This window comes from Tupaia chinensis, unplaced genomic scaffold (genome assembly GCF_000334495.1).
Source record: "Tupaia chinensis unplaced genomic scaffold, TupChi_1.0 Scaffold000318_1, whole genome shotgun sequence".
NCBI lineage: Eukaryota > Metazoa > Chordata > Mammalia > Scandentia > Tupaiidae > Tupaia > Tupaia belangeri.
Window position 1 is genome coordinate 5,025,554 of NW_006159811.1, and position 12,642 is coordinate 5,038,195.

The 12,642-nt window shown below is 37.3% G+C and overlaps 1 protein-coding gene across 1 annotated transcript in view; it reads right to left on the minus strand.

Annotated features, from left to right (window-relative positions):
• Window positions 1–12,642, minus strand: part of FRAS1 (Fraser extracellular matrix complex subunit 1) — a 321,939-nt gene that overhangs the window by 111,997 nt on the left and 197,300 nt on the right. Inside the window, 3 exon segments of the mRNA XM_027773018.1 lie at window positions 6,523–6,770; window positions 9,037–9,162; window positions 11,248–11,379. Of these exon segments, the coding sequence (XP_027628819.1) occupies window positions 6,523–6,770; window positions 9,037–9,162; window positions 11,248–11,379 (506 nt within the window).

A 12,642-nucleotide genomic window follows, 5' to 3' on the forward strand; every position in this document is an offset into this window, starting at 1 on the left:
TTAGTGTTTTTTTAAATGTCTATCAATTAAATGTTATCATTTTCTCTGTAGGAGTACTGTCTGTCTTTTGTCAGATTTAGCTTAAAGGACAAGATTTTTTACAATGCTATTGTAAATGGGATCATCATTTTAATAACATCTACTACCTAGTAGTTTGCTTATATGTAGCAATTCTATTGCTGTTGATCTTACATCTGGACCCATGGAAAATTCTCCTTCTATTTCTAGTACTTTGTCAAGAGATTCTTTTGGATTTTCAATGTAGTCAGTAATAGTATAAATTCTCTCTATGCGTGATAAAGATATGTAATGTTATTATAAATAACATCCTATTTTGAAAATATTTACTTTTGGTTAGTACTTAGAAATGCTATTAACTTTTAAAGAACAATCTTATATCATTCTCCCCATTTTACAGATGAGAAAACCAAGGACTTGAGAGATTTAAATAACTTGCCAAGGGTCACTGTGCTAGTAAGTGGAAAGTGTGGACTGAAATGTATCCATACTAACTCCATCATCCATTCTATTCCTCATCTACTTGTTTAGATTTTGCCGTGTGTAGCAAACAGTGCATATAAAAGTACTGTTAAGCAAATAACACAGAATTGCATTTTTGCCTTTTATGTCGTCCAACACCTTAACACACTCTCCCAGTTAATGAGACTCTGAGAACATACTTGCCTGTCTTATTTCTCTTTTTTCTTTTTATATTCATTCACTATATATCATTACAGCATACAAAATAAATTTTACCATCCCAAATATACTGAATATTGGTCCAATCAAAGATATTACCATAATTATTATCTTCAACAGATAATTTTCCATTTTGTGTTTAACTGTTTGACTTCCTTTCCTTTTTTTCTCCTCGATTCCCTCCCTCTTACCTTCTGCCATTTCCCACCCTCCTCCCATACTGTCTCTGGTATTCACAGTTGCTTTCCATGCCTTTATATTGTCCAATATTTCAGTTCTTCCATAGAGTGCAGACATTTGGTATATATTGTGTGGGGACATACAATGCCTCTCTTTCATTTTCTGGCTTGCTTCACTTAGCTACTATTTCTTTATACTTGGCCCACCTATGAGGATTTCAGAGAGCTTCTCTGACCTTTCTGAATTTTCACTGAAAACTTTCTAACTATGACTAGGTGGAAAAAAATTTCTATGACACTAAATATAAGATTTTTCAGAGAGAATAAGTATACAACCTAGCTAAGTCTTTTAAATGTATACTATGTTTTCAGAAGGATACAATAGTTCTTTTAGAGTCTTTATGCTCTGGCAGGTAAATCCACAACCAATCAATTTTTTTTGGTGGGGGGGAGAGAGGTTTTCGCTATAGGGAACATGCACTCGCCAGACAGACACAGAGAGACCTAGAGACAGAAAGCGAGAAATCACCCCCTGGGGGGATGGTCACGCCACAATCCCTTCTCCTCCATTCTCCTCTCGGGATCTTGGGCACGCACGCACATGCGCCCGGAGTGAGTTTTAAGCCACCAGGTCCAGGATGCGAACCGTGGTCGACAACGTGGGAGTTCAGCGACTATATATATATATATATATAATTTTTTTTTAAATACATTGGCATAATTTAAAGAAAATCACTATTTTGGGATTATCTAAGATATCGTGGGTACACACAGATGTGTAAGATTATAGACTTTGTTCTTATGTAACTTTTCTGCTCAAAGAACTTGTTACCCTTTTTGTATTACTTCAATGTTTTCATTTTTGTTTTCTTATTTATACATCCATGAACTAACTCACCATTCAACATGAGGACTAGAACTTTGACAATATTTGCCTATATGCTTCTTCTTCCTCCTATCTTCAGGACTCCTGTTACCCTAAATCTTGTTTCTTATTTCCTTTACTTTTTTTCTATTTTTTTCTTAAAATTGATTTATTTTATGTCTTGAGAGAGACAGAGAAAAAAAGAGAAACAAGCACCCTTTACAGGGTCTTATCATATTGCAATCTCTCCAACTGCCTTCCGGCCAGCTGTGACAGGGACTGTGTACACACACCTGGTACGTTTCAGTTGGACCTAGGATTTGAAACACAGTCTTCCATGTACCTCCAGCACGCAGAGTAACTCTAGTACCTGTACACTGTGACTGGGCCTTGATTTCTTAGCATAGTTTGATACATCACTACAAGATATACTTTTTTTTTTAAGTTATAAAAATGGTGTAAGTCTACTTTTGTAGGATTTATTTTTCTTTCTTTCTTAATAGTAGACTGTTAAGATCTAACCGTATTGTTGTATGCAGCTATAATTCATCTGTTCATTGACATATGAAAAGACATTCACCTTTATTAGTGACCAGGAAAAACATATTAAGATGATATATCATTTATGGGGTCTGCAGGTAGTATGGGGGTTAAGGCACTGGACTCCCGTATGGTTGACCACGGTTCAACTCCCAGACCTGGCAGCTTGCTTTCTCATTTTCCCTCTCTCTCTCTCTCTCTCTCTGTCTTGTGAGCACATGTGGCTTATAGCAAATTAACTAACAATAATAATCAATGACACATAAACTTAAATAAATAATTCTTTTAAAAAATACTATACACCATTTATACCAAGTATGTGAGAGGATATAGATTTATAGGAGGTTGTTTGCTAGTGAGAGTGTAAACTGGGTTAGCCACATGAGAAAAAAATAATTGGAATTATTTTATAAGGGTGAATATTCGTGCACCCTACCCATTCCACTCTATATTTCTACCCAGGAGAAATTTTCACATGTACACCGAAGGGCATGTGTAAGAATGCTCTTATCAGTACTGTTTTTACACATTACATTTCACATACACTGCACTATTACGTATACAAATGAAAAAAAAAATACTGAAACGAGTGAAATGCCCATCAACAGATAACAGATAATTTGTGGTATGTATACTCAGTGGAATAATAAAGAGACTCAAAACAGATAAATTACAGTTATGTACAAAATGTCATAAAAATATTTTGTGCAGATCGTGTTTTAGAGCTCCTCCTGTTTCTACTGAATGGCTTACTATCTTTGTTTTGTATTAGGAGTTTCCATGTATTGTCTGTTTCTAACATATTTCTATGCATACTTCTCTAAATTCTGTTTTGTTTTTGCTAAAGGGTGTATGTGTTTGCTGGAGAGGGACAGAGAGAGAGAAAGAGGGAAATATCCCCATGAGGAGATGACCATACCACAATTTTTTCTCTTCCATTCTTCTCGCAAGATTTTGGGCACACACACACACACACACACACACACACGCACGATTTTCAAGCCACTGTGTCTGGGACTTTAACTGCATTCTGCCATGTGGGAATACAGCCACCTTAACCTCTACAACACCTGCTGGCTCTCCTATGCATACTGTTTTAAATAATGTATATTTATTATATATTCTGGTGGGGAATGTCCTCCTGTCCCCCTACCCTTTTTTTTTTTTCAGAATTTTGGCCCTTTGTTCTTCCTTATATATTTTAGAATCTGTGTATCAAGATCCATAAAAATTCCATTGGGATTTTTATTGGAACTAAACTGAACTGAAAGATCACTTCGAGGTGAATTTAACATCCTTTTGATACTAAATGCTCTGATTCATGACTATGGCGTATCTTTTCATCTACTTAGTGTTTTTTTAAATGTCTATCAATTAAATGTTATCATTTTCTCTGTAGGAGTACTGTCTGTCTTTTGTCAGATTTAGCTCAAAGGACAAGATTTTTTACAATGCTATTGTAAATGGGATCATCATTTTAATAACATCTACTACCTAGTAGTTTGCTTATATGTAGCAATTCTATTGCTGTTGATCTTACATCTGGACCCATGGAAAATTCTCCTTCTATTTCTAGTACTTTGTCAAGAGATTCTTTTGGATTTTCAATGTAGTCAGTAATAGTATAAATTCTCTCTATGCGTGATAAAGATATGTAATGTTATTATAAATAACATCCTATTTTGAAAATATTTACTTTTGGTTAGTACTTAGAAATGCTATTAACTTTTAAAGAACAATCTTATATCATTCTCCCCATTTTACAGATGAGAAAACCAAGGACTTGAGAGATTTAAATAACTTGCCAAGGGTCACTGTGCTAGTAAGTGGAAAGTGTGGACTGAAATGTATCCATACTAACTCCATCATCCATTCTATTCCTCATCTACTTGTTTAGATTTTGCCGTGTGTAGCAAACAGTGCATATAAAAGTACTGTTAAGCAAATAACACAGAATTGCATTTTTGCCTTTTATGTCGTCCAACACCTTAACACACTCTCCCAGTTAATGAGACTCTGAGAACATACTTGCCTGTCTTATTTCTCTTTTTTCTTTTTATATTCATTCACTATATATCATTACAGCATACAAAATAAATTTTACCATCCCAAATATACTGAATATTGGTCCAATCAAAGATATTACCATAATTATTATCTTCAACAGATAATTTTCCATTTTGTGTTTAACTGTTTGACTTCCTTTCCTTTTTTTCTCCTCGATTCCCTCCCTCTTACCTTCTGCCATTTCCCACCCTCCTCCCATACTGTCTCTGGTATTCACAGTTGCTTTCCATGCCTTTATATTGTCCAATATTTCAGTTCTTCCATAGAGTGCAGACATTTGGTATATATTGTGTGGGGACATACAATGCCTCTCTTTCATTTTCTGGCTTGCTTCACTTAGCTACTATTTCTTTATACTTGGCCCACCTATGAGGATTTCAGAGAGCTTCTCTGACCTTTCTGAATTTTCACTGAAAACTTTCTAACTATGACTAGGTGGAAAAAAATTTCTATGACACTAAATATAAGATTTTTCAGAGAGAATAAGTATACAACCTAGCTAAGTCTTTTAAATGTATACTATGTTTTCAGAAGGATACAATAGTTCTTTTAGAGTCTTTATGCTCTGGCAGGTAAATCCACAACCAATCAATTTTTTTTGGTGGGGGGGAGAGAGGTTTTCGCTATAGGGAACATGCACTCGCCAGACAGACACAGAGAGACCTAGAGACAGAAAGCGAGAAATCACCCCCTGGGGGGATGGTCACGCCACAATCCCTTCTCCTCCATTCTCCTCTCGGGATCTTGGGCACGCACGCACATGCGCCCGGAGTGAGTTTTAAGCCACCAGGTCCAGGATGCGAACCGTGGTCGACAACGTGGGAGTTCAGCGACATAGCCATTACACTAACTGCTGGTTCCCTACAACCAATCAATTTTTGAAAAGACATGTTCAGTTGCCAATGAGCGTGCATTTTGATATGCAGCTTATAATATTCAGTTAATGGACAGGAACTGCTCTTGGAATACTATTTTGGTCTGTCAAACATTTTTCAAGCCTTGGTGATCTATTGATTAAACTTGAATTCATACATTTTTATGAATTCATGAGTTTTATAAGATTCAAAAGAAAGACCATAACTTATGGTAAAAATCACCTGTCAATTAAAAACAAAACTAAAGAAAATCAACGTTTCTTTGAAACTATAGTAGACTTATGAGAAGACTCAAAGTGGAATGTGGCTTCCTATAATTTAAGAGAAGACCATTTAAGGGAAAATCTGTGCAAACACAATTGTTCCCAAGCCAATGCTTTATCTAACATGATACTATCCAGGACCAGATTGTATAGCAAGATTCTTGTACCCCAAAAAGAATTAAAACTATTTAGTATTAAAAAAAAAAGTCTAGGTCATTGGTTAGAATTTTAAGATTAGTAAAGGAAAATTTCAATACTACAAATGATTACTGTTCAGATAATCATGCTTCCTTTCAAGGCATTGTAAAGCCACTCATTATAGTGTTGACATAAAGAGTACATATCTGTTTATGACATACACAACTGTAAAATAAAATGAATTATCCTTATTATCCTTAGCTCTAGAGATAGAATCAAAAAAAGAAGATGTGTTTAATTAATTACTTATCAAGTTGAGATCAGAGGGAGGGAAAACCCCCAGAGTCTTGGGTTCACCCTGGATCTCCTGACCACACTGCTTCTGTTGGGGTATGAGATGCAGGGTAAGGCAGCCATCTTGGCTTGGAAACCCATCAGAATTGTGTGAGCAAAGGATCTGTGTGAGCATTCTGTCTGAAGAGGACCTAAGTCATGTAGATGAAAAGTGAACTTTCAGTCAGGGGGCCATGACCCTGTTACCCATCAGTCAATTGAATTTTCTTTTCCCAAAATTCCCATTAGAAATATAATGGATGGAGCTTAAACAATAGAATTTGGGCTTTTCTGACATTGACACTGTTTCCTGTTGGCAATCACCATCCCTACACATATGCATTATGTTTTCATCCAAGTTTTACTCATTCACGTGTCTGCTTATAAAACTTGGGAGAAGCCCAGATAAACAGTGTAACTAATTCTAAGAGTAGAACTATGGAGAAATTGAGATGAAAAAGATCTCTACCAAGTCGTATACCTCCTGCCCCAAATATTCAGCCTTAGCAAGGCCTTCTATCAGTCCAGACAAAAAGGTGCAGTGGATAACAAGAAGGACTTACGATGTAAGCAAGATGTGACCGAGTGATCACAGCTGAACTTTTACTAGCAACTGTGATGCTCAAAGAGGAGCCAGCAGCCAATCGAGGCCTCTGGTCCTCTGATAGTGACACTTCTACTCTCACTTCTGATGTCGTCGTGGTGATGCCGTCTGTGACCGAGATCTCCATGCTGTCTTCCTGGGCAGGGGAGCCGTCGTGTATGTAATGCAGAGCATTTTCTTCAATATCCTTATAAGTGAAAGTATCACCTTCCAAGAATAAAACAAATGGCAAGACCAATTACTTCTGGGAATTATGCTTTTCATGTATATATTACCTTTTTTCTCAAGTTTTAGTGTACATATCATAAATACTGAAGGTATAAACTAACTAATCCAGCCATCCACCCAACTTAAGATTCCCTTTATAATACCTTTTTATAAAATGGGTGGTGTAGCCTGTCTTTCAATACTTTACTAGGCAGGAAGCTCACTGATTCACAAGGTAACTAATTTTACTGGAGATAGCCCTACGTAGTGTTGTTTTTAAAGTTTTAAATTATATTGACTTAAAATATGCCTCTATAAGATCCATTCATCACTCCTGGTTCTAGGAGGGAAAAAAAAGTCTCTGTTCTTTATGTTAGATTTCTGAAATCTAATCTTGATAACAAAATATTTTTGTAAAACTTAAGAAACTAAATTATGCTGAATTAATTGAAAACGTTGTTGCTATAGGGCACATGCGCTGGCCAGAAAGAGAGACAGAAAGCGAGAAATCACCCCCTGGAGGGGATGGCCATGCCACAATCCCTTCTCCATTTTCCTCTTGGGATCTTGGGCATGCATGCACATGTGTCCAGCATGATTTTAAGCCACTGGGTCTGGGACTTGAACTGCGGTCGACTACATGGGAGTCCAATGACATAACCATTACGCTATCTGCTTGTCCTGAGAATATAAAGTTTTTTTAAAAAATTGAAAAATATACTTGAAGTTAGAAACCCAAATTGTGTAGAGTATGAATAGATGTTAGATTAGATAGCTATTGTTTGAAAAAAGATTAAAGTTGACACAAATTTAGAAAAAATGGGATTAAATAAAATTGATTTATTATAATTTTATAATCTTTACTGTGTAAATACTAGGTTTTGCAACATCTTTGGTAATGGAATCCTTTATATGATAAATGTCTTTTAATACCACGGGTTTTCCTGACTCCACAGAACATAGTAGAAGCACAAGCACTAGTCTTCTTGGATGTTATATTCTATCTACTCTTTTTTCTTTTCTTTCTTTCTTTCTTTTTTTAAAGGTTTTTGCCATAGGGCATGTGTACTAGCCAGAGAGAGACAGTGAGAGGGAAAGTAAGAAATCACCCCCCAGGGTAGATGGCCATGCTGCAGTCTCTTCTCCAGTCTCTTCGTGGGATTTTGGACACACACACACACACACACATACACTAGGCATGATTTTCAAGCTGCCAGGTCTGGGACTTGAACTTTAGTCAGTCATGTGGGAGTCCAACACCTTGGTGGCCCCTCAACTGTATTTTTTTAATTGATTATTTGCTTTAATAATTAGTATTATGCCTTTAAAAAGATAACACATCTAAAAAAAAGATAGTAAATCTAACTTTTTATAAACATCTTTAGAACTTAGATCTTAATCACATGAATATAAGTTAATGTAAAGTTAAAGAATGGGTAATGACTATTATGCTCTTAAAGTAGTTCCCTTGGAATGCTATAAATCTATTCTGACATTTCTTTTGCTCAGTATATTTTTTAAAGTCTACTTTGTGACCACCAAATGCCTGTTTGTCATTCTTAAAGATTAAATCTATCTCTGATGGCAAACATCTGCTCCACCAGGGATATTCAGAAGAACGTATTACTATATTTCTACAAGGAATTATATAAAGGTCTTGAGAAAGGACAGATCTTTGAAATAAGCATATAGCATCTCAAGATGACTACTTTGAAAGGGATAATATTCATTTTTTGTACTAAGTAGTCAGCATGTATGTTTATTGTCAGAGAAAGTTGAATAGATATTATTTTAGATAGCCAGTTACATTATCACAGTGTTAACACTGTATAGATCATACTTCAAAAATATGTTGTTGTTGTTTCCATGAATGAAGATTCATATTGTTATCACTACCAGAATCACAATGCTAAAATTAATGTGGAGACACACAGATTGACAGACAACTTCATCTCCATGAACACCAACAGGAAGGAGGCAGCTGATTCTTTATATGGGGTTGTTTTAAATGTTATTACTCCAAGTTTCAGAAATCAGTTTTTTTCACTACCAATTTGAGGAAACAGCTTCATAATTTTTTAGGTGGGGACCACAGTAGGAGCGGGAAGAGGAAGAAGTTTCAAAGCTTTAGGCCAATGAACTAAACACAAAAGAAAGTCCTTATAGTTTAACCCACAAAGACACGTTTCTTCTGGTCTGAGACACATAAAACTGACCGCAGAGAAAAAGATCCTCCAAGCAGGTCCATGACAGAGTGTGTACCTACCTGTGGCCATGGGCCCTTGGAACTCAGCTGTGTACTTAAGGAGCACACCATGCAGTGGAGGTTTACGAAGCTCAAAGACGAGTTCTTCAGATGCTGTCTTGGTATCTCTTATTACCAACCGAAGTACTACAGTAAAGGAATAAACCATGGTGAGAGAGAATGAATATATTAAAAACTATATACTCTGTATACATTAAAGCCAGAGGCCCAGTCAGTTCCGTAAGCCTGGTGGTTAGGGTAAGCTAGATCCCACTTGACTAACTGTGGTTTGAACCCAGGCCCCTGTGGCTTGAAAAACACACTGGGTATATTTGTGCATGTCTAAAATCCCAAGGATGGAGAAGTGGAGGAAAAAGAATTGTGGTGTGACTACATCCCATTGGAGGTGCTTTCCCTCTCTCTCATTCTCTGTCTCTCTCCAGTGAGTGCACATGCCCTCTGGAAACTCTATGGTGAGTGCACATGCCTCTGGAAACTTAGGGGGGGAAAAAGCTGTAGGCCAAGCTATTAATAGGATCCAGGTTATAGGCAATCTAATGGTTATCTCCTTCTCTGTGGCACCATTGGTAGCATACTGAACTGCAGTGCTGGAAGCCACATGGCCAACTCCATGTTTAGATCACCAACCTAGCTGACCTGAAACCAGTCAAGTGTTCTCCTTTGCCCAAGATCCTGATGAGCTGAAGAGCTGGGGAAAAAGATCTGCAGTATGATGAAACCCTGTCAAGGATGACACTGTCTCACTCTCTTATCATAGATAAAATAAACTTTTTTTTTAACAGAGATTTTTGCTATAGGGTATGTGTGCTCACTGGAGAGACAGAAAGAGATAGATAGACACACATGCACATGCGCCCAGTGTGAGCTTTAAGTTGCTGGGTCTAGGACGCAAACCATGGTCAACTACGTGGGAGTCCAGTGACATAACCATTCTGCCATCTACTGGTCCTGATAAACAAACTTTATAAAAAGGGAAGCACTGTTTAATGGCAACTAAGTACTAAAGACTGAAAACTGAAACTGGTAAAATAGTCAATCTCCAAATTGTAGGTAGGTTTTACCAAAAGTTCATTTATGGCCCAATCACTGTTGGGTAATAATGGTAACACAAATGCCCTGCAAGGCTGGAAGCCACGTGGCTGACCGTGGATTTGGATTTCCAGGTCAGCCTGAAAACACACCAGGCATACATGCAGGCAACCAGAATCCTGAGAAGCTGGAGGGGAGGAAAGGGGATTGTGGCATCATGAGGCCCCATTAAGGATGCTCCTCTTTCTCTCTAGCTTCTTTTGGTGTGTGCATATGCTCTCTGTAATTGGGATAAAGTTTATTTATAAGTAGGTAGTTCTGAATTCAGAACACTTCCCCCCCCCCCATACAAATGAAGACATGGCATAAAAGAAGCCCACATGTAGCTCAGTCCTGACCAGCTGGGGTATATTTTCTTCCAGAAAATATTTCCAGAAACTGTTTTTGCTTTTCATTGTTTCTTCTTACTTATCTGAATATACAGAAGAGCTATAATAAGCTTAACAATGACTGCTATGGCCAACCTGAAAGTGAGAAGGAATAGGGTAAAGTCATCTTTGTACATATGAGTTCTTTATAAGTTTGACAATAATTAGTTTTAGGCCAAAACCCACACGTAGAAAACTGGATAAGGATATGTAGAGCACACCTAACAAATGTTACAATATCCACTGTTAGCTAATACAATGTTTTTGGTAAAAGAATAAGCTTCTAAAGTAAAAAAAAAAAAAGTAAATAAAATCATATACAAAATAATGGCCAACTCTAACTCTTCACAACTTCCGAAGGTTATTGTGATCTGTCATTTCTCTTGCTATTCTTTACTTTCTAAATAGAAACTAAGAGCTGTCACTGAAACCTGCTCTCCTCTGTTCTCCTCTCTGCTCTCTGTTACTTTATATTTTAGTGATGGCAACAAATCAAACTCCTGGAGGCTGGGAAATAAATTCCGTGTTGTATTCCATGGCTGAGCGCTGGCCTCTGAAAGGTTTATTTCCTTCTCTCTATGCTGCTTCTATTTGCATGGAAATGGGCAGCAGGCAGGATATAGGTGAGAACGCTGCAACTTCTAGAAGAGGAGGTCACTGCTTCCTGGCAACAATCAAGAGGTTTGAAGAAGGACTGCTGCTGAAATACGGTCCCATTTTCAAAGCCTGTTTCTTTCAGGCTCCCAGCTCTTACCTACTGAAGTCCTGCCTCCTGGGCTGACCTCAAGCAGAGGAGCAGTGACCTGGAAAACCGGCAGCTGCTGATCAATGGGAAGTAAGTGAATGGTGAGGACCATCTCCGGACTTGTGTGCTCTCCATCTGAAACTAGAAGGGGTAAACACACACACACACACACACACACACACACACAAATCAATTTATAGTCTGGTCATCGTTAGGCTGTTTCCACAAAGATGGAGCTAGGAGCTTTTTAAGACTACCAACATTTTGAAGAGATGCTTACAAATGGAAAAAGTAAGCAAGCAAATAAAATACTGTGAGCTAGTCTAACAAAGCTTTTCCTCTGTATTAAAAAAAAAGGATAAAGGATTATAAGAGGCTATTTTACCACTAGATGATTTTGATAAACATTTATGTAGAGGAAAATAATACAAAGTATGCACACTTAGATGTTGCTGGTAATGGCTTCTATTTATGGAAAAAAAATTTGAGTCAATTCATTCCCCAAATGAATATTTCTGAGAAATATTTTCTTTCATGAACTCTCTTTTCGAACTAACACATCTCTATCTCATTGGAAAATAATTTTTAAAAAGACAGAAAATCACCATACAAATGTCTCTGAAAGCATTTGTTTGGAAGCAGCAGATATGTTTTTACTTGGTCATTATGCACAATGCCATAAATATTAGAGAAGACACCTTTGTGAGCCAAAGAGTGACGTTAAGATATTATTTCCAAGAATTAGTTCCCATTTAAATGAGTGCTGATCTAAACAAACAAACAAACAAGAGCAGAACCTGCCTGACCCTTGACTCATATCTACTTCCTTAGAACTAAACACATCGTCCCTTCTCTAAAAGTCAGGCTGGGAGAAATCTGCACACCAACTCATCCGTGTGTTTTATCTGTGGTGGCTACTGAGAAACCATCTTGTTAGTTACTTTACCTGTCTGAGAAGCTTGCATATGGGTTGATTATGAGAAACTACTTTTCTTCCTCACTCTCTTAGGAATTATTAAGCAAGTAAAGCACTGTTCAGTGACTCCTACCAATGATTCCATTCAGAATTGCCTTTCCTTTGAGACAGAGCTAAAAGATACAGCTAGATTTTTAAAAATAATGATTTTACTTCATCTAATTTATTATTGTTATTTTTTAAACAGAGAGGGACAGAGAGAGCGAGAGAGAGAAAATGAGGAAGCAAGGCGCCAGGTCCAGGATTCTAACTGCAGTTGGCCAAGTTGGGGTCCAGGATCTTTTTTTTTTTTTTTTTTTGAGAGGTTTTTGTTATAGGGCGCGTGCGCTCACCAGACAGACAGAGAGAGACAGAGAGATAGAAAGTGAGAAATCACCCCCCAGGGGGATGGCCACGCCACAATCCCTTTTCCTCCATTCTCCTTTCGG